At 40.0% G+C, this 21,970-nt stretch overlaps 2 protein-coding genes across 6 annotated transcripts in view; one reads left to right on the top strand and one right to left on the bottom strand.

Annotated features, from left to right (window-relative positions):
- Positions 1-10,965, bottom strand: part of radil2b (Ras association and DIL domains 2b) — a 35,320-nt gene extending 24,355 nt beyond the window's left edge. Inside the window, exons 1-5 of one of the 2 annotated variants that reach the window (XM_061232629.1) lie at positions 10,033-10,156; positions 7,940-8,081; positions 6,938-7,267; positions 5,914-6,149; positions 4,633-4,961 (exon numbers count right to left, since the gene is read on the bottom strand). In XM_061232629.1, the coding sequence (XP_061088613.1) occupies positions 4,633-4,961; positions 5,914-6,149; positions 6,938-7,116 (744 nt within the window). In that variant the 5' untranslated portion in view covers positions 7,117-7,267; positions 7,940-8,081; positions 10,033-10,156. Of the gene's footprint in view, positions 1-4,632; positions 4,962-5,913; positions 6,150-6,937; positions 7,268-7,939; positions 8,082-10,032 lie in introns of both variants that reach the window. The other variant, XM_061232628.1, reaches the window with a different exon arrangement.
- Positions 10,966-16,016: 5,051 nt separating this feature from the next.
- abcc3 (ATP-binding cassette, sub-family C (CFTR/MRP), member 3) overlaps positions 16,017-21,970 on the top strand; it is a 57,217-nt gene continuing 51,263 nt past the window's right edge. For all 4 annotated transcript variants that reach the window (XM_061233130.1, XM_061233131.1, XM_061233134.1 and 1 more), the window contains exon 1: positions 16,017-16,260. In XM_061233130.1, coding sequence (XP_061089114.1) covers positions 16,219-16,260 — 42 coding nt within the window. In that variant the 5' untranslated portion in view covers positions 16,017-16,218. The remainder of the gene's footprint in view (positions 16,261-21,970) is intronic.

Below are 21,970 nucleotides of genomic sequence, written 5' to 3'. Positions count from 1 at the left end.
ACTAACAATATCATACTGTAAGAATTGTATGTGTGCATGAATGTGGATTTCCAGAAAAGCTATCTCCATGATGAGTTGGAATAATGTGGACGGTTTTTGAAACATACTTTCATAAGCTGGACGCAGGGCCGCAGATCGGAGCAAGGGACAGCTGTGTTATAACACACGCACACATTGTGCACACATGTCAGGGCCTAGTCCAAGCTTTAAAGGGAATCTTTAAAGGAAATTTTTAAAGGAAAGCTTATGCCTTTTTTTCCGACATACCCAGACTTAGACGAGATGTTAGAGAGAAGTTAGAGAGAACATAGACAGTTGGAACTATAACTGCTGAACACACATCCTCTTCCGTCTTCCGCTGGATGAGCACAGTGACCCACACACCTTCTGAAGTTCTCCCGCACGTGTATTTCAAATACATATGATACCTCATGTAAATAAGACAACTTCGGAATTGCTGTAAGGTGCATTTCTTCACTTTGAAGGAGGTAGGCTACTGACTTCTATAGGCTTCAAGTCTTTATGCTAAGCTAACACGTTATGCTAACATAGAAACTGAGCCAGTGAATGCAGAAAAATTAAAATGAAATCGAACATCTCCCCTAAGCCAGGGTAAGTCGGAAAAAAGTTATATTTCCCAAAATGTTGGTGTGTGGTGTGGCGTTTTCCTTTAATACTACTTCTGATCACAAATACTATTACAGAAATTTAAAGAAAATAAAAGATTTATCAAAACCTTCAAAAGGTCTATTTCAACTTACTAACTTACATGTATGGGACTCTGGTTCAAGGGCAGTAACAAGATCTTGTTTGTTTTTAAAATATTTTTAGCTTTTACCCTTGTGCTGAGTTATCATTCAGCTTCAGCGGCAGACTGCTAGCTTCAAGGCCACAGTGTGGAAGAACACAATCATGGCAAAAGAGAGCTTCTATTTAGTGGGGATGACAGGCGCTGTGGATGTCACCTGAATGACAGAGAGGCCCTCACCTGCACCTCACATACCTGTCTGCTGCTCCCCTGACAGATCACTCAGCAGCCATACTAATCCAGCAAACTGCAGCACCATTTCAACACTAGCTATTGCCTTGCTCGCTCTTCCCCTGAGCCAATGGTGTTTACATGTGCCATTTTCTATACTCCTAGGTTTTTTCCACATGCTTTTTTAATGTCAGTGTTAGAACTGTGATTAATGAAGTAATCGCCAGAGGACCAGTAAGATCCAATTAGTTCCAGGAGCAACCATAAAAGAAAAGAATGCCTTTACAGTGCATAAATATCCGTGTTGTAAGGTATCCTCACAACTCCAGCCACACAGGAGGAGTAACTCACGGCCCACTGATCCGTTTGATTGTAAGTCTGTGTCAACGTGACGTGAAAGAGAAAAACAGGCACGGCAGGGGGTGACGGACTGCAGAGCGTTGAACAGGGGTTTACAGCGTGCCACTGTTCCTCTGTCCATCTGTCAGGGGAAGCGAGAGCACGCAGAGCAAGAGAATGCTATGGTTCACTGTCACTGTGTGCCCCTGGCTGTGGCTGAAATAGGCTCATAACTATAGGCTCATGGTGAATTAACTGCATTAGAACCAGGCTGAATTCCAGTACATGGGCCAAACAGACCCATTTAAATACAAACAGAAATAAAACATTTTGATTTCAATCAGCCAAATCCGTCAGGAGAAAATTAAATAACGACTAAGCTGTCGTCATTTCAGCTGCTCTGATCATTTTCATCAGAGCTCCAAGAGTACTATCAGAGTAAAGATGCTACTGTTCTAACATTTCTGGATTTCCTAAGCACACCCTTTAAGACACCTTTTCCACATCAGCACATACCCACCATTGGTATAGCCTTGTGAAACCTTTATAGTCACAAAAAAAATGCTGACTTTTAGAAGGCTTCATTGGCAGGAAACCCTTACAGCAGCAAATATTTAGCAGAATGAGCTGTTTTGTTCTCTCTATTTGTTAAGTTTTACAGACAAAAATGTTTCCTGACACTACAGTTAAGTTACAGTAATACCACTCACGGAATTCTGCAACTCTTTTCTCTGGATCTAACGATCTAACGATATACCACGTAAATGGAAGTAAAGTGCCAGGTTCAGAGTTGGTGAGGCACTAATTCCACAAAGCCTGTATTTTGCAAAATGTATGGGAACAGACCCTCCAAAATCATAAATGTTTTTAAGATTTCTCAATATTGAATTTCACAAGGGATTGGTGATTATTCTGGGGCGTAGAATGAAAAAAGTAATTGGCAGCTATACTAGTATAGCTATATAGTATATAGTATTTAAGGTACCGCATTCCGCACACGGCAGAGGGTGAGTCATGCATTGGAATATAACCTTGTATGCCACTTAGCATTCTGTGCCTCTCCTCTAGCAGATTAATTTTGTCTAGTTAAAGGTCCCATATTGTAGAAAATGACATTTCCCTTGCCATATGGATCATAAAGGAGTTGAATGTGAACACTGTGAAACCATGAAAATCCAGTCCCCAAATAAATCCACACACTCCGTATGAAGAAAACGTGCATTTAAACATGCTGTTTGGACTACTGTGAATTTGTGACATCACAACAATGCGCTCATTTGTCATGTCCACCTTTAGAACAGTACTACAGCGCCACATACATAGTCTTGATAAGCGATAATCGTCCTGGACTGAGAGAGGAAAATAACTGACGCAAAGCCAATTCATCATTTGCAACATTCTAGCTGACAGCAGTGCTTGGGTCTACTTGGTTACTTCTCCTATTTTTAGTGTTTTTGTGCTTTTCATATCATCCTGAAGCTTTCGATTTGTGTTCTATACTGATTGGACAAGAATCTACACGTTATAGCTGAATAAAGTAATTCTATTGTCTCAAGTACCATTTCTTCATAAATAGCCTTGTCTTAAAAGCTGTTGTATATAAGCAATATCACACAAGAGGGAGTGCTGTTGTACTGTATATTGTATGATGAAATAAAGTACAACAGCACTCCCACTCATGTGATATTGCTTAATAATACAACTGCTTCACTGAATACTCAATTCTGACTGGCTAGGAGGTGGGCATTATTTTTTCCATATAATGTAACTGAATTTGAATACTAACTATGTAGGTATGTAATGGTGAGGGATAAAGCTATCTTACATCCACATTTGAGAGAGACTAGAACAGTGGTTCTTAACCTGGGTTCGATCGAACCCCAGGGGTTTGTTGAGACAGTCTCAGGGGTTCGGCAGGGGTCAAGACACACACAGTATAGCCTGGTTCACACTAGCAATGTAATAAAATATATACCTATGTTTTGAAGAAATCATATTTTATTTTTCCAATTACGAAGGGTTCGGTGAATGCACTGATGAAGCTTGCAGGGTTCAGTACCTCCAATAAGGTTAAGAACCACTGGACTAGAAAGACTATTTACCTGCAAACTGTTATAGGGTTTTGTATATTTGCTGGAATACTATCCACACAGCAGTAGATTTTGTTTGTTGGTATTAACTTACACTTAGTGAGCACTTTATTAGTCTGGGCCTTCTTCTTTGACCTCTCTCATTAACAAGGCATTTTTGCCCACAGAACCGCTGCTCACTCGATGTTTTTTGTTTTTTGCACCATTCTCTGCAAACTCTCTGCAAACTGTTGTGCATGAAAATCCCAGGAGATCAGCAATTTCAACAATCATTCCATGGTCAATGTCACATTTTTTCCCTATTCTGACATTTGGTCTGAAGAACAGCTGAACCTCTTGACTGCTTCTGCATGCATTTTTATGCATTTAGTTGCTTGGCTGATTAAATATTTGCTTTAACAAGCTGGTTTACAGGTCTACCTAATAAAGTGGTCACAGTGTATACTTGGTCTAAAAGATCACATTGTGTATATTTAACTATTGTACCTAAGGATGTAGGCCATGTATGGTAGCAGGGACAGGGGTGGTGGTGGGAGGGGGTGTCAAGTGCCAACTTCATGATATCATTTTTAGAGATATTGGCCAGCCTTACAGCCCTAGATACCAGGCTGATATAGACAGGATAGAATGACCAGACGACTCTGCAAACAGCTCTCTCTGTGCTCAACATATTGTGATCTTTATCTGCAGAGCTAATTCACTGGCTTGGAGGAAAATGGACAAAAACAAAAACAAAACAAGGTAGTTCCAAAGTGCAATCTTGATACTGTATAACACATAAATTGAATACAGAAGCGCTGGGCCTCGAGGCCAAAAAATGCAATAACATCCTCACTGGGGAACAAACTGAAAGAGTGAATGAAAACTCAATACATAGTTTGTCAACATACAGTATATGTGACAGTTCGGGTGACATCTAACAACATTATCCTAAATATTTTCTGAACAAGCTTGATCTTTACTCCTAATTAGATACTTGAAACAAAAAAACATCTTGCATTATCCTGCATTCCAAGCGATTGTCTGGGCATGGGGACTGAATAGCTCTCTGACAGAAATGAACCCTTCCCCATTTAAAATTTCAGGAGCAGCCAGTGTGAGAGGGCGATAAGATCTTTATACCACACATTTCTGGCAGAGAGTTGTAACCAGCACAAGCACACCCACCAGGGAGGATACCACAGAGAGGAAAAAGGGAGAGCTATAGAGGGGGGCCTGTCCTACCTGTCTGTAACTGAAGCCCTGCAGCAGCAGGAAGTAGGGGAAGTCGAAGGGCGGGTGAATGGAGTACTGTGTGGCGTTGTCATCGCTGCTCTCCGTCTCCTCTTTTTCATGGCCCAGACAGTGGGTCTCTTTGTCAGCCTCAGCCTCCTGGTCCTCCTGTGGTAGGGCCTTGTGGCCCCGGTGGCCTTCCTTGGCCTTGACAGAAAGGTCCATTTCACTCAGACTCCTCCACAGGTCCAGGGAGCCGTCCGCCTCCGCGCTGCCCTCGATGAAGACTGAGGTCACCCGCGAGCGGCCCTTCTGAAGCTTGCGTGCCTGGGCGTTGATGCCTGGGAAATGCGACACACGGGGCACAGGTTGCTTGCCACCATTTTCAGACACAGTTCTTTGTCTCCATAGAGGCAGAGCCCAAGGTGAGAAACAAAACATCAAGGTTCATCAGTTTAATGTCATTCCTTTGCCGGGAATATTCAATTTAGATGTATTTTTCCACAACATTTTGTGAATTTTCCCAATTTAAAGAACTGCCAGACACCCTCCCCATGTACTTTGTACAATCTCACACAGCTAGAAGACAAGTCAGTAGCAATAAATAAGTAATGTGTGTTCACTTAACTTAAAATTTGTTTGTGATATCAAAACAGGCAGTTAGTGTGTTTAATAAAACACAAATTTGTTTAGCGAGTTTCACACCATTAACCGTCATGGAATTTTGTGGGAAACCACAGCTTCACGCCCAGCTGTTATCTGCAGTGGAAATGGGCGTTTGTTGGTATTGTTCTGCCAAAGACAGCACTGTTTTGCTGCACTGGGGCGACTCCCTCGTTCAGTTTTGCTGGTGAAGAGATTCACAATAGGAAAAGGCCAAAGTCAACAGGAGCATGCAGTGTCCAATGTGCAGGAAGCAAAGGGATGGAAAGAAAAACAAGCCAGCGGCTGGCATGTCAGGCTCCGAGCGTCCAGTGAGAAAGCCTCACTCAGAAGAGCTGCTGGGCCACAGAGGGGGGCTGCTGTGGGCCCAAATTTAAGCATAGACCGACCAGAAGAGCCCAATTTTAATGCTTTTCTCTCTGAAAGTGTTATTTTTTTCCTCCATTAATAGCTATGTCAATATTCTGATTACTGCACACCCCTTAGACGGACTGCAGTAATGTTGCTGCCTTAATGGATGGGTTACTACTGTCTCTGTAAAATTGAGCAAGAGAAACTTATAACAATTATATCTATTTTACACCATGGGGGTCATGTTGAAATGGCTCTATGGCACACTGGCTGTAATACCTGCAGTGACAGTGTCCTGCTCCTCCGCACTCTTCTCTTCCACGCTCGCTCGCTTCTGAATCTCAAATCGCCGGGCAAAACCTTCCTTGGGTTTCCATAGTGACTGCAGAATGAGAGGCTTCTCATTGTCGCCCACAACTCGGAAACATTCCATTGTCCACTGGTGGTCCTCCCCGACGCGACCAATCACATCGCACAGCACATAAGCACCAGCTTCAGCCTTGTCGAGACAGTACCTATTCAGCAGGATGGGGGATTATTACACATTTGACAGGATAATTTCCACCAAACAAAAATGATATGACAAGGAATAGGCCACGTAATAGTGAATCCAGACTAGCAAGATTGCCTACTGACATAAAACAGGTTTATTTACATTAATCTGACAGTGAAAATTATGTCACTGTTAAAATAATAATTAATCTTACAGAATTTTACAGTTTGCATCCAGTATAACTAATTTGGAAATCAGAACACTCCCAATCAAAGATATAGAATATAAAATAAGGTATGGGTGGGTTTTACAGACTAGAAATGGCTTACATTGACACCAAAATACCAGCAGAAATTCAGGCCTTGCGACTATTCTATGAGAAAACTCCCAGAAAACTTTATTAGTATCAAATTACTTGTAAATGCTGTTAATACTACGTACAAAATTATCCCTACATACATCCCTACATTTACAAAGATTTAGGGCCTTTCTTTACAAGGTTACGGACCTCCAAAAATCACGTTTTGTGACACAACGCCACACCCAGTAAACTTTAAATGGCTCTACCGGGAAAACAAAATGGAGTATAAAGCTCAAGTTTTCAAGAATGTTTCCATCAACACACAGTAAAAGAGAAGAGAATTAGTTCACAAGGAATGGCCCCGAGGCATAATATATTCAAAATGCTATCGAATATGTAGAAATGGAAAAAGATGTTAAACCTCATAAAATGGCCTTCTACATTACACCTGACCAGCACAGACACCTTAACACACAGGTGCCCACAAGCACACACCAGTCCTTCCTCACCTCTCCAAAGCCTCTTTGACTAGCTCCTTGGCGCTAGAGCGTGTGGTGGCAAGAACACTCTTGTAGTTGGCCCCATGGCAGATGTCATTGCCAAAAATCTTTAGGATCCCTGGGGCAGATATTTGATTGGACAGCTCAGAGGGGTCATCTGCAGCGGACATGTCCCCGGCATCAGACATGGGGCCCTGGCCCTGCGTGCTCTCACGTAGAAGGGGGCTTCGGTTAAAGACGGTGGAAAGGCGGTTGTTGTGACGACGGATTTTGTTCTTCGCAGGCTGCCTGACACCCACACTCTCTGATGATCTGGTGGTGGTAGTGGAGGAGCTGGACCTGCAGAAGGGGAGTAAAACATTCTCAGCTCAACTAAAAAATGAGTAGGGCAGTAACCACACATTCGTACAGATATCCTAAAATGGCCGAACAGCCTCTTAAGAGAGACAGGGCCATAATGCCACTTTCAGATATTCCACCTGGAGTCCATGATGATTTACATTTCAAGGCTATCCCACAACCACTGAAATTCCTAATACATTTTTTCTTCTTCTTAATATGAACCCTTTGAACATTGAGTCCAAATTTCTAAGAGATTAGATATAGAGGCACACTCTCTCGGGTACCTGGCAGTGTACTCTTCTATTCTAAAAAAAACAAAGAAAAGACTGTCATTGAGTATTTTAATAATGTGCTCAGTTTAGTGGAACAAAGGACTTCTTCAGAGTCAGATGACCCAACAAGTCCACAAATGTCTTCAGTAAACTGAGCCTGACGTACTTAAAATGATTTGAGACAATTTAGAAAAACAGGCTATTTGAAAATGATCTACTGACGTTTGCTGCCAGTGACAGTTGAACACAGGTGAATACAGTATTCTGCCATTTTCTCACCATCAGTAGTTCAGCAGAAAGTAGGACTGAGGCTAAACTGTCTGGGTGTGGGAAGACACCGACATGTGTCAGTTAGATGTAATGAAAAACTGGCTCACAGATAAGACAGCTCATTCACCTTAATCAGCGCAGACTAGAGAAGCAGTCTGGAGAAGATGAACAGCAATAAAAGAGGCATGACACAGAACACTGGGGTACATGCAGGAGGAAGGTCATATCTGCAAACAGCTGCAGTGGGTTTTGTGACTCACTTTGGATCCCTAAAGGAAACAGAAATTACTGATTTTTCAGAGTGCATTAACTTTGGAAATGTGCTCCAGCAAATCCACTATATACAACATATCTTCCACTGCGGAAAGCCACACCACATATGAATCAGATTTAGATATTAAAATGTAATATTCCGCAGATAGGAAATGAAAAACTTGTTCTGAACTTTTAAAATGAACATTCCTATTTAAGCTGCATATTCTTTTTATCAGGTGTGTATGCTGTAGCTGAATGCTCCACATTTCAAAATGTTAGCTCTCCCTTGCTTATGAATTACCCCTTTCCCACTGCTGCATGCATGACCAATCAGGCTTTGAATTATTAAAAATTACCAGCTGATTAATGTTCTGCAGTAAGCCATGATTTATGGAAAGCAAAGCCCACTACCAAATGACTAGTCTGGTGGAAACCCATTGCATAGCTAGCATACAATAAATAGATAATTTCAGGCAATAATACAATAAATTGATCATTTCAGGCAATAATACAACAAATTGAATAATCAGACACTAAACCCAGAAAATGTATGAGATTAACACTGCCCTCCTACACACATAAATGCAACTGATTATTCTCCAGGCTACTTTCATGGGGTAATCTGTGCCTTTGGTGCATCTTCAGCCAAATGTCTGTGCATTTTTGGATAGCACTGATTAGATGATAGACTGTGCCAGAGCATTCACGGTCACCCTACACAATGTGTGGACACACTTATCGAGGCACATTCATTGTCATGAACACAAGACTTTCTCAATCATGCTCATATACAAAGCTGAGAAGACTGCTCTCCCAGCTGAGGTGAATAATCTGTTGGGAAAACCACGGGTGACGCTAATCCACACAGCCACAAAATCCAGCAGGATTAAAGATCCAGCAAGCAACCTTTTTTTCAAAGGGTCTTTGTTGAACTCTTATGGAAAGCAGGTGGGCCTGTGCTTGTAGAACCACCCAATAGTGATGTCTTTTCGTTAAACACTTCACAATTTATTATGTTTTATACATTTTAAGGTGATGAGAGAAGCAAGGCTCATGTCATTAAAGTCAGTTCAATTAAATACTATGAATGACTGGGCAAAAAATGGCATAAAGACAAACAACTCTAATCTACTCTGTTATCAAGACATAGACAGGCCCACAAGGCTTAGAATATAGCACTTGACTTAAGCCATGACAGCCTGATTCTGACAGAATCACAGTTTATCCTAGTTTTGTAGGCAAGAGGCACACTGCCCCTCAAAAGCATCAAGTATGTCCTGAGGGCAGGACTCCCCTCCTGCTCAGTGCAACTCAGCAAAGCAGTTTTTTATGTCCAGCTAAATCAGAACCTTTTGGTGTATAGACATTTTAGCCTAAACCAGGGGCAGCAATTAGTGCCTATTTTATCTCATGTGTTTTATCTAAGATATGTTCATATTAGTAAATCACGGATCATCCTAGGTATGATAAAGATCCAATGCCAGCCCTGTAACCAATTATGGGATAACAAATAACAAATAAATAAACAAGTAAATAAAACCTAATGTACAATGAACTGGAATGTTAAATTACTATTAGTATATTTAAAATGAAGTATCCAATATGACACAGCCAGGCAAGCATGCAGCTTCAATGTTTTGTAGTTTCGGAGTCGCACGCTCTTCAAAAACTTTTCATTTCAGTCAGTAGCTAGCTATAGCTACCTATTTAACTACAGCAGCGTACACACACTTATAAAAAGGGTTTTGTAATGGTTCCTTGGTTTGATTCCATTGGGGAACCCATTTTAATTATTTTTGGAATCCTCTGACATACAGTAGGCATGAAGTATGACAACTCCCATTAAAAAGAACCATTTTGCCCTATAACTAGATAGGGTTCTTCTATGGAATCACAGGGTTCCTGTTGAAACATTTTTTTAGAGTACACATTCGTGAAGAACAGGTGTATTAACAAAATACTTACTCCAGAGACCCATTGCTTGGCTTTCTTCCTAGCTTTGCGAGCCTTCTTTTTGGCGAACTGATCAGTAAGCCCACTGGAAATGTCAGAGCTTGCTTGGATAAATGCGAGCTTCGTTCCTCTGAAATCATTTTTATTATTCACTTTCTTTCCAGTATTTTTCCTCTTTGTTAAGCAATTAGTGTGTCCACAATTCGGAGCGACAATTCTCTTTTCGCATTTCAAAGCTATCCGAAGCGTTTACTAAATAATACAGAAACACAACAATAACAATATTTCCTTAACTATCTGGGCAATACAGCTCACTCAATGTGGAGTCCTCACCGCGTTACCCATGGATTGGCGCCCAGTAAGTTAGCCTACCAAAGTTGTAGATTTATTTCCAGTGTAAGCAAGGTAGCCTAAATAGAGAAAACTGTAGACCTTTATCTTGAATTTCAAGCAGATTACCCGACTGTAAATTACTTTAAAGTAAAACAGGCATCCATCGGAGTAATGAGAGATTGACACTGGAGCCTCAAGCACATCAGTTTAAAACCACCAAACCATGACAGAAATCGTGGCACGGTGCACCCAGTTTCAAATAGTCTTCAAACCAGTGGCGAACACCGTTTCGAAAAACAGTCAAACGTTACTGTCTTTCTCCTTAAGGGCTATATTCCTGCAACGTGTCCCTCTGCAACTCTTAAAATCAGCTAGGTTTACTGAGCTAGCCAGTTACAGCTAGCTACCACGTATGTCAACGTGCCACATTTTTCTGCACATTGCCTAAGTAACAAAATTCTAATATCAGGTTCTTTACAAATGATCCATTCAGGTTCTCAAAAATTCCAAAGTCAATCTAAAATCCGTTGTACAATCGGCCTACAAATGTCAACGACACTCGCCACCGCATCCCAATGCCCGGACCCGTTACAGTAGTTCTCCCTCGCTCTCTTGCCTGTGAGAACTGTTCAAAAAGTTGTGCTGCTTTTCGCCCTTACGTCATTGCCTACTGCAGGGTTTGAGCGCTTCTACTTGTAGAAGGGAAAGGAGGAATGGAACATAGCCACGTTTAGTAGCCTACTATATTTACGCCGACATAAGTTAGCATGCTATGTTGAATAATATTATCTTGATCACCCGAGAAACTTTCACAGGTTCTTGCAATGTTCATTTCAAAATTAAAGTTCTGCAGTTTTGCAGTTTTTGATTTTCTGTGTTGTAGAGGTTATAGGCTACTGTAGATTCGGTGTAAGGTTATTAGATCTGTCAGTTTTTATACAATGTTTCATGTAGGCTGCACTTAAAGGAAAAAAACCTCTGGCCAACGACCGCAAATTAAAGTACTAATTGTATTTATTTTGTATTTTTGTATAAAACTTTCTTTTATTTATTATGTTGTGTTCTACATTTGACATTTATTACTAAATTGAAATTACAGTATTTCCCAAACTAAGCACAAACCCGAGTGGCATATCTCTGCAAATTTCGAACAAAATATCAGCCCTAGCTAAAGATTTATTAGATTGAGGAATCCCAATAATGGATTGGTTGCTTGGCCAGCCCTCAAACATTCAGCTTTAGCCTCCATTGCCCATGTACTGTATTTCATATGAGGAAAAAAGCTGGTGAGTTTTTATAATGTGGGATGTGAAAGTATTCATAATATATATTTTAAATTATATGTTACATGCAGGGCGGCACGGATGGTGCAGTGGGTAGCACTGCCGCCTCACAGCAAGGAGGTCCTGGGTTCGAATCCCCGTCGGCCGGGGCCTCTCTGTGCGGAGTTTGCATGTTCTCCCCGTGTCTGCGTGGGTTTCCTCTGGGTACTCCGGTTTCCTCCCACAGTCCAAAGACATGCACGTTAGGCTGATTGGAGAGTCTAAATTGCCCGTAGGTATGAGTGTGTGAGTGAATGGTGTGTGTGCCCTGCGATAGACTGGCGACCTGTCCAGGGTGTATTCCTGCCTTTCGCCCAATGTATGCTGGGATAGGCTCCAGCCCCCTGCGACCCTGATCAGGATAAGCGGGTTCAGATAATGGATGGATGGATGTTACATGCAATATTTACAATGTGAACTATATACTGTCATTCCAGGCCAGGGGCGAGAATCTGAACAGCTGAATTTTTGAGATGGACAGGGAAAATTAATCATCCTCATAGCTCAATGGATGTCATTTCCTTCCAAGAGCATCACACAAAACCCATGCAGATTCCTCACATACAAGAGAGTCTACTACCCCGGAAAAAGGCCATACACAATTTTGTTAACAAGAACTGGCAGTTATTTATATTTAACAATATAATTGTTAATAATGAGTTTTTTGTCTTCTCAAAAGTATCTAATAATGAGTTATTTCAGTTTTATTCAACAAGAGTTACAAAAGTTAAAAGGTACCTTAATTGTCAATACCCTAAAATTTCCCTCGGGATGAATAAAGTATCTATCTATCTATCTATCTATCTATCTATCTACCTATCTAATCTTTGTTTATTTTAAAAGCTGGAAACAAAAAGGTTTTTGCTGTTAAAGTTTATAGTTTCACTTGTCTGTTGATGTTAAAAGTGGTAAAAGTTTCATTAATTGTATTAAAGTAGTTCCAAAACATTAAAAAAACAACGCACAAGAGGGGTGAAACATAGAGAAGGAAGGGGTGGGAAACAGGATTTCCTATGTGAATGTGTGTATGTGCGTGTGTAGGCTGCATTATAGTGGAAGACAACTTTTATAATAGACCACAATTGCAACAGCAATGACCTGGGAAGGCATTATTCACATGTAAGGCACCCCATCTGGTGGCCAAAAGTTGTTTCAACAGACTTTTCATTCCTCCACAGGTGTCTGAGCATGGTCATCCAACAATTCCTTTCACATGCAACTGTTCTTTCAATTAAGCCTGGCTCATTCATTAATAAACTAGGTGGTGACTGTGTCATTGTGAATGATTTACTGTATCACATTGATTTAACAGTATTCACTTTCTATGTATTTTGTTGGATATCATTGTATTTTTACGATGATGGAAAGTGATTTGCATTGGTTGTATTTTCTGGTCAATTGTTTAAGGTCCAAGCCACCAAGCAGCTGGAACCCTGCTGTAATATTGTAAAAAAGAAAAAAAGAAAAAAATAATTATTGTAATTTAATAACTGCTATAATATGTAAATTGTACCATAGACTCACATAGACCATTGCAGGCTAGTAGCAATTGCTTAAAATTGTAAGTCAAACAAATATGTCCCAATTTGGACACATAGTGGCGCTATACCAACCAATATATATATTTGAATGGTCAGCCCATTTGGCCTAGTCTTGAGATTTGGTACATGGGTCCTTCTAGGTTGGATTTAATTCCATTTTGTTCTGCCAATAAATCATCAAGAACTCATAAACTTAGAATATGAGTTCTGAGCCACTCATAACCCATTCAACATTCAAGCTTAAAATGCTCATTGTTGTTTATTTGCATTGTTGTTTAAAAGCAATTGGCAGCAACAAACGTACATGCACAGTTGGTCATCAGGAATGAGTGTGAAATTCTGCCATACACATTCTGTAAGCCAAAGTTTATATTGCCAAGTTGGATTCAACAACATAGACTGCATTTCAACATTGGTCTTTTCTATTCAATGTATTCAGCCAATAATGCACACAACTTGTAATGTAAGTGCACACAACTTTTATAATAAATGCATATACAGTTAGCATCAATATGCAATCTTATTTGTATATCTTGGCATGATATCCACAAATATAATATAAAACCACATGTGGCACAAAATGCTGTTGCGTGGCATTACATTACATTACATTACATGGCATTTAGCAGACGCTCTTATCCAGAGCGACGTAGAACGAAGTGCAGATCAAACACAAGTACAAGTGCGACGAGGACCTGAGAGGACAGTACAGTTCCGAGTCCTAGTGTAAACATACAGATAATCAGAACCCTTGAAGAATACAATCAACTTCCAAACTAGCATACCAGAGTTGGCAGCTAGAATACCCTGAGTACAACAATACAATAACTAATACAAAAAAAACAACAATATCTATACAAGTAACAATATCTATACAATCTATACATAAGTGCCATTACAGTCTATGGCATATATAAGGCTAATCATGGTGGTGAGTTATTTTTATATAAATAATGGTTTTCAAGCCACAATTATCTGGGAAATAAAATGCTGTAATTGTATTGCCGAAATGACTTGAAACAATGTAGAGCAGCAGAAATTAAGTTGAATTTACTATGTAAATGATTAATTCCAGAAATGTCAGTGTACAGAATTGGGCCATCTTTAATTGTGGATCCTCCTGCTGATGTGGAGGCCATCTCTGGCAAAGTGCACATCTGCTCTGAAGGATAGGACATCTGTCAAAAACATCCCCACTTCTGTGCTCACAAATAGCACTTTGAGGAATTTCAGCTGCCACAATAAGGCGGTCAGTCTTCATTTATATTTGAATTATGAAAACACATACATTTCTCATCGAGTTTGGTGCTGCAAAATTGACAAAATTTAGAATTACTGTTAGAATTAAATGTTTAAAAACCAATGTTTCACAGACATTGCAGTACCCTCCCACAAATCACCACTATATGTGAAACAGCTGTGATTATAAATATGTATTCCTTGTCTATTTTGTTTATTAACCATGATCACAAACAAAAATTTAATTTGTAAAAGTAAAAAAAAAAAAAAAAAAAAAAACCATCATTGACTGCTCCCACCTGAGAATAATTTTCAGTTACGATGTTTGGAAAAGGATTCCTAATTGGCATCCAAATCGTACAAGACTATACTGTCATCTATAGGGATTCTCATGATAACAAAACTCAGTCCTGCAAAGTTGATACATGTAATTAAAACTGTAAATAGCCTATGTCTGGAATTTATGAAAATGGACCTGATTTATCAGGACATGATGCACTTCTTGCAGATTTTTCAACCACACATTCATGCAACAAACCTCCCTTTCCACCTTATCGTAAAGGTGAGATCTGTGAATGTGCAGCCCATTAGAGTGCCATGTTCATGGGACCAACTTGTGATGCGTGCTTTGAGACATGGCACATTAGCCCATCCTGCTGGAATTATCCCTTTGTAAAAGGGTATTCTGACAGTAAAGGCCAGGGTGCACATAGACAACAACAGTGCTAGGCATGCTGGGGCATTCAAAAGATGTTAGTGTTAATTAGTGTTAAGGGGCCTAAAACATCTCTGCAGAGAAAACATCCATGGATGCTGTTTCTGCCAAATTCTGACCGCATATGCATGTCACAGGAACAATTTGTCAAACCAGGAGAGGTTTCTCCCATCTTCATCTCCTTTCGTCCAGTTTTGGTAATCATGCAGCCATTAGCCTCATCTTCCTGTTCTTAGCTGACAGGAGTGGATCAAGGTGTGGCCTCCTGCTACTGTAGCCCATCTGCACTGTTGTAAACAGCTTTTTTTATTTGAGCAATGGTACTTGAAAGCTTGAAAGACTGTACCCCTTCTCTTTGGACTACTCTGATTAGCAAAGACTTTTTGAATTGCAGCTCAATTGATTTTATACCATCCTCTGTAAACTCCAGAGACTGTAGTAGGCGATGCTAAAATTCCAGGTTTTTACAGTGTCCGTATGTTTTAAATATTAAGTTGCAACCACACAATTCACTGCGAATGCACGCTATTTGAGCTATAACAACTGGTTATTTCGTTTGAATTCTAGCCGACAGGCGGACAAATCATTAAATTACATTGCATTACATATTACATTACAGTTATCTAAAAATGAATAGAACAAGCACACTTTCGACTGACAGGGCCGCCAGAATCTCGATGACAACACGCGTTTACTTTCGTTGAGCAGCCTATTTTATAACAATTCTGTTCTCAAGCTAATGGTGTTTGCCGGCAATTTACTTCCGCACAGGGCGGGCCAAATGGAGCGCCAGGCAATGGGCGGACTCATGGCCATGACAACCTCCAAATATCTACAACGATCTACTCTGCAACAAGGGGAGATAAATCTGTAACGTAACACGACAGAGACACGGAGGCGGAGTGGAAGCGGAGTAGAACTCTGCTTTTCCAGACAATTTCTACTACATCACTGGCTCTGTACGTACTGTATGTGTGTTCTTTGTATGCTGAAGGGCGAAAGAAGAACGAGATACTAACTCGTAGTGCGAGGGAGAGGTGAAGCACCGATGCGAAGCGGAATGGAGCACTTTTGTGGAACCAGTTTCTGGGTAAGACTGCTGACATTTTCACTGCTCTAATATAGCTACTCTACACTTTTAGTCCGAATCAAGAACAGTAGCCCATATTATGGAATTCTTTGAAATATCGTTTTACTTTTAGACTGTTTGTATGTGATCTATTAGTTTAAATATGTATTTGAGTTGCTGCGTTTTCTCTTTATGGATTATTATCATGATGCACGCTTTAGCTGAGCAGCTAATGTGTCTCGATATAAAAAATACTCGGAATATTTTCGTCTGTATGTAGGGTGGGCGCTGGGTGGAATTCTAAAATGAAAGAAAATGTTTAAGTTATTGCAGCGAGCTATCAAACCGCATTGGTTACTGTACCATGTAAATGACAAGGCTATGGGTCACTCCACTGTATAACACATTCTTCGCTTTCATTGTGGTAAAAAACACTTATCTTGCACGTGTTGCATAGTCTATGTGTGACTGTAGTGGATGGACTTCACAGTGCAGGCCCATTTATTTGGAAATGAACGGTAACTTGTAAATCGGTTGTGCTGTGATCTCAAGTTCAAGTTGTTCCATTAGAGCGAATTTAACCAGTCTGGCTTTTCTGTCATTGTAGGCTACCTTGCACGACTCTACGAGCTAGTCTATAACGTTTTCTACACTGTTCTTAATTAAGAAAGGCATCACATTTATAACATAGGCTACAACGTTAACAAGTTTATCCGTAACCTACTCGTGTCCTGTTTTCGTCATACACTACCAATTTATAGAACAGCTAAGTATCATAATGCTTTGGTGTTTCACTGACGGCTAGTTAAAACCCATCAACGAAATCTTTTTCTTTTTTTCCCTTTTTTTTTTTTACCCATAGCGAGCTCTGTTAAGACTTTAATCGTCTTTTCAAAACTGCATGACATTTTTGCTACGCTGCACACTCTGACTATTATCCTGGGTTAATAAAGTCAGAAGATCCTGTCGTAGGTTTTCTACATTTCAGCAGCATCTACGAAATAGATGCTACCACACCTGATATGTGCCTCTGTATGCTTGCTTAAACTAAAGTCTCGGTTGTTTCGGGGGTTATTCAAGGTAACCATGGCACTCAGTGTGTGTGACTGTGACCGTTCCCTTAAGAAGCCAGCCGGTTAATTTTGAACCCTTTATTAAACCGTAAGCCGATACTTCTGTTTTTACTGTTTTTTAATCTGGATTTTTCTTTTTCAGTATACTATTAAACATTTTGTCATGTCATCACATAATCTGTTTCAATGTTTGAATTAGCCCAGATCTAGCTACATATGAAACACCACATTTAAGCATAAAATAAGCTTGGTTTATCATTAGTTTTAACATTTTGTTCGTCATAATTTCAATGACAATATTAGGTCTATTGAATAGGCTAGCTACATAATTGGCAATTCATGGCGCCATAACTGACTATCATTGTTTGAGGTAACTTAGCTATGTACTCTACTTGCTGTTTAGCTGAAATGTAATTCATGACATGTTGTGTTCATGTCACTGAGTAGGTTGCAGTGTTCTAAATGTAAGTCAGTTTGTCATTATTTGATGTCTTTTGTAGGACATATATGCACAGAGTCACTACTGTTATAGCAGTACCATACACTACAGTACAGTACACTAAACGTTTTAATGTGTATTTGGGTCAAAGGGTAGTTTTTTTTTTTTCAAAAGAATCCTAGGATTGATGAGTGGTTGTGATCTGTGAATGAAATATTACAGGATTTAGAAAGCACTGTGCTATGTGGGAAATAATCCATATTACCCTTATAAAGAATGAATGGGTTAGTGGACAGTCAGTACTTCATGCTCTGAACACTTGCTTTGTGTGTTTGGAGTCATACAGTTTATAGTCACATGATCTCTGTATAGCTAACAGCTGAGCATGTGTTATAGGGCTTCCTTTTTCCTGCCTGTACAATCAGTGTGTAGGTCTGCCAGGAAATATAACTCTTACATTTGATTCAGATCAAACTGTTACAGTAGATGAGATGAGCTATTGCATGTTATTTCGATAAAATGTTAGAATGCTACAAGTAGGCTTAAGTAATGCTATATTTGACGTGCAAAGCTATATTTGACGGGACAATTATGCTGCTCCGTCATGTGCTGGCCATACATGGTGCAAACCCCAACACTGAACAGAATGTAATCTGGAAACATCACAATACTGTCTCGCCGGCTGAGAACCTTTTGATCTGAACTGGTCGGTACCAAACGGCCTGTACATGACCTTCAGATTTTTTAATTCTGTGATTCGAGTCTGACTTTTTCTTCCCTCCATCACCATGCAGGCAGTTCCGACAGATTGTTTGTGTACATATACTGCATTTTTATATCCTATACTCTGTGAGCTGTTTGCGTGAAAATGGAAGACAACTAAAACAAAAAGGCAGAAGGAAGTAAATGCTTATACAGCGTTTAAAATACCACTTTTTTTATTCATTGTTGTCAGTGCCGAAAGAAAGGTTTCCATTTTTTCATCACACTGTTTTAAATTATGTTGGAGCCATGCTGATCCCAGGAATAACACATTTAAATGCTTGAAACTTCCACATAGATATTAATGTATCTATATGCTGATGGCAGCTTCTCAGGTGCTTGCCAAGCTGAGCTCTCCAGCTGGACGGTAAGGGTTCATATGAGAATGGCGCTCTCCAGCAGTGTGCGAGGTTGTTTTATTAACCTCAATTATTCCGATCCCTGAAGAAATGTGTGTCAACCAAGGTGACTTCAAAATCTAGCCCAATCCGTAGCTTCAGGTGTGAGAGCTGAGGCTGCTCGCGTAGCCGCATTCGTGCCTCTGCATTGTGCTGCCCCAGATGGGGCTGTCTGAATACACTGCCACTGGTGCTTTTGCAGTGCAGCACTGCAAAGCACATTTCTTTCCTTGTCTCCTATTCTCCTATTTCTGTGTCCTTAAAGAACCCTTGTCATCTGATGGTGGAGTTTAGAATGGTACACTCTGTGATCACTGATTTGAAAAGGGACAGAAAGACAGTTGCTTGAATTATTAGTGAGTTGGGAGGCTGAAAACAGTGAGGGTGAAGGATATTTTTTCAGTTACATCATTCTGCATGTGTCACGGTGCATTTCTGCATTTTTTAAAGGAGTATAGGGACAATTCCAAGGAATCTAAATTATGTGTAAAAAGCTTCTCTCTGTGAGATCTTTAAAATATTTGTCTGGAGTCTGTGGCAATCCGATCTCTGTCAGTCTTATTTTCAATCCCTCAAGATCCACAAAGGATGTACCATTATCTGGCATTTTCATGTTTCAGAGTTTGAAAGTTTTACTGGTTTTACAGTAGCCATGGATGTCCCTGTCATTCTGCACTAAACTTCAGAAGTAAAAACAACACCAGCAGAAAGCAGTGCTTTATTGAATTGAAAACATCTGCCATCTTGCAGTAAAGTATTTGCACCACAGTTTCTCCTTTTCAGACGTGCGCTGCCTGCCTTTTAAATTCAAAATTCAAAATTCAAACTTGCTATTGTACATACAGTAGTTCTCTAGAAAATTATATTGATACCGAATTATCATTTTACTGGCACTCTGTGGTCACGTATAGTCAAGCAGAAAGTCCTTGTGAATAAAAATAAACAGTACTTGTATTGAATCCATGTGGTGCTCTTTGGGTTTGAGGAAAAAGTGAATGATGGCTGAAAAGGATCCTTACTCAAGATGAAGGTAAAGGTCTAGCTGACGGATTTGATAGAAACAGCAACATGTTGGTTTTTGCAATGCATACACTGTCCATTTAAAGGTTTTTGCACTCATTTCTGGCTCACTTACTGGCTGCCTATTGTTGCACGCATTCCAGGCTGCTAAGGGGACTGCCCCAATGTACATCCAGACTTTAATTGCTCCCTACACCCCAGCAAGACCACTCCAGTCTGCTAGCTCTGGTCACCTTATGGTCTCCTCATTACAAGCACCAGGTGGTTGCGCTGCACGTTCATGCCTGTTCTCTGTTCTGGTTTCTCAGTGGTGGAATGACCTACCTACCACTGTCAGAACAGCATAATCCCTCTCCATATTTCAATACAGACTGAAAACAGATCTTTTCAGACTGTACCTTTGTCCTTCCTCATGACACCCCGCCCCTAAATATCCCTCTTGTATACCCTATCAAAAATGATGAATTGATTAGGTCCTCTACCCCTATATTAGCTCACTATGTAGTCCTTGTGGCCCCTTTATACCATATTTCCTACATTGACGAAGGAATGGCACCTGGTTTGACTTGCATATCTCTCGTATGACTTGCTGTATATAACTTTTTAAAGCAATATGTGAGTGACTCTGCAATAGTAAGCCGACCGGATATTGCCGATGATGGCAGTATCAAACTGCACGAGGGTGTAATGATGCAACTAAAACTTAATGCCTTGTGTCTTTACAAATACTGTAAATATAAGACAGAGGGAGAGATTGGCATATTATGGGTCGCATAAAAGTATACAATTATAAAAAATATATATATTTGTGCTGGGGAACAAATATGATTGAAGCAAGCTATATTTGACAGGGACGTCATGTACACAGTGAACATGCAGCCCTTTGAACAGTACAGAACAAAATAATGAAGATGATTCAAGTAACTTAAGCATTGTTAGTGCTCTTGATAAAAAATGTGCAGTAGAGATGGTTGCATAAATTCATGACTTGAAAGTGAAAATGGTCATGCTCTTATTAACGTTGAAGTCACTTTCAAATGTTTGGAACTTCTAAGGAAGGAGAAGAAAGGAAAAACAATGGCCTGAGGCATTTCCTGAAGGAGAATGTCTGTCAGCCTCTCTGACAATTTAGATGGTATGTTATGAGCTTGATTATTTCTGAAAGGCTTGGGGCAAAGCTTGCAAAGATTTGCATAGCTTTTGAGCAATTCCTTATTTAGATCCAGAAAGCTGTGTATATTTAGACAGTGGTGATTCTGCAGTCTGTGGTCTCAACACATGAAAGTGTTAGCATTGACACTTGTTGGTTCGGACTTCAATTTATTTCATGTTGCTTAGCAGATATGAACACAAACCAAGATTTATGGTTTGCTCATATCCCCCATTATTGTTGCACATAGTTTTCTCAAAACTAAAAAAGAAACCTGATCTTAAATCTTGCAATTTTCAAATGATCCTAGAGGTGTGTGTTTTATCAACTGTGTAACAGTTACCACAAGCAAAAAATTGCTCATTGAAAACATTGAAAACTGCTACATTTTCGACAGGATAGTTTTTAGGATGGAGTGGGCATCCCATTGGTATGCAAATGACTTAAGAACTGTGCCGGTATGGTGTATAATTATTCTCAGTGTATGATTTTTACCAGTCATTATATGCTATACTGGTATAGTGGAACTGCTGTCAGTACCTCAAAGATGTGTATTATTGCAAATGCATGGTTTTTGGCTAACCTTAGCTTTAGCTTTAGGTTTTTATTTTTATTTTTTATTACCACAGGCAGACTATTTTGGCAATTTCAAGGCGATTGTGAGCAAATATTTCTGGAGCGTTGTAAGCCAACTGAAATTTGGGTTCTTTATGGTGTCCCTCACCATCTTCCTTCCCATCCGTGGGAAAAACGTGCACTTGCATCCTCTTCCTGGCAAGTTTGAAGCCATTCCATGTTTTTTTTTGTTATTATTGCCCTTACAGGAATACACCCGAGACAGGTCACCAATCCATTGCAGCAGGGCACTCATACCATTCACTCACACATA

This window comes from Conger conger, chromosome 2 (assembly GCF_963514075.1).
Source record: "Conger conger chromosome 2, fConCon1.1, whole genome shotgun sequence".
Classification (NCBI taxonomy): domain Eukaryota; kingdom Metazoa; phylum Chordata; class Actinopteri; order Anguilliformes; family Congridae; genus Conger; species Conger conger.
This window is presented reverse-complemented; position numbering and strand designations above follow the sequence as displayed.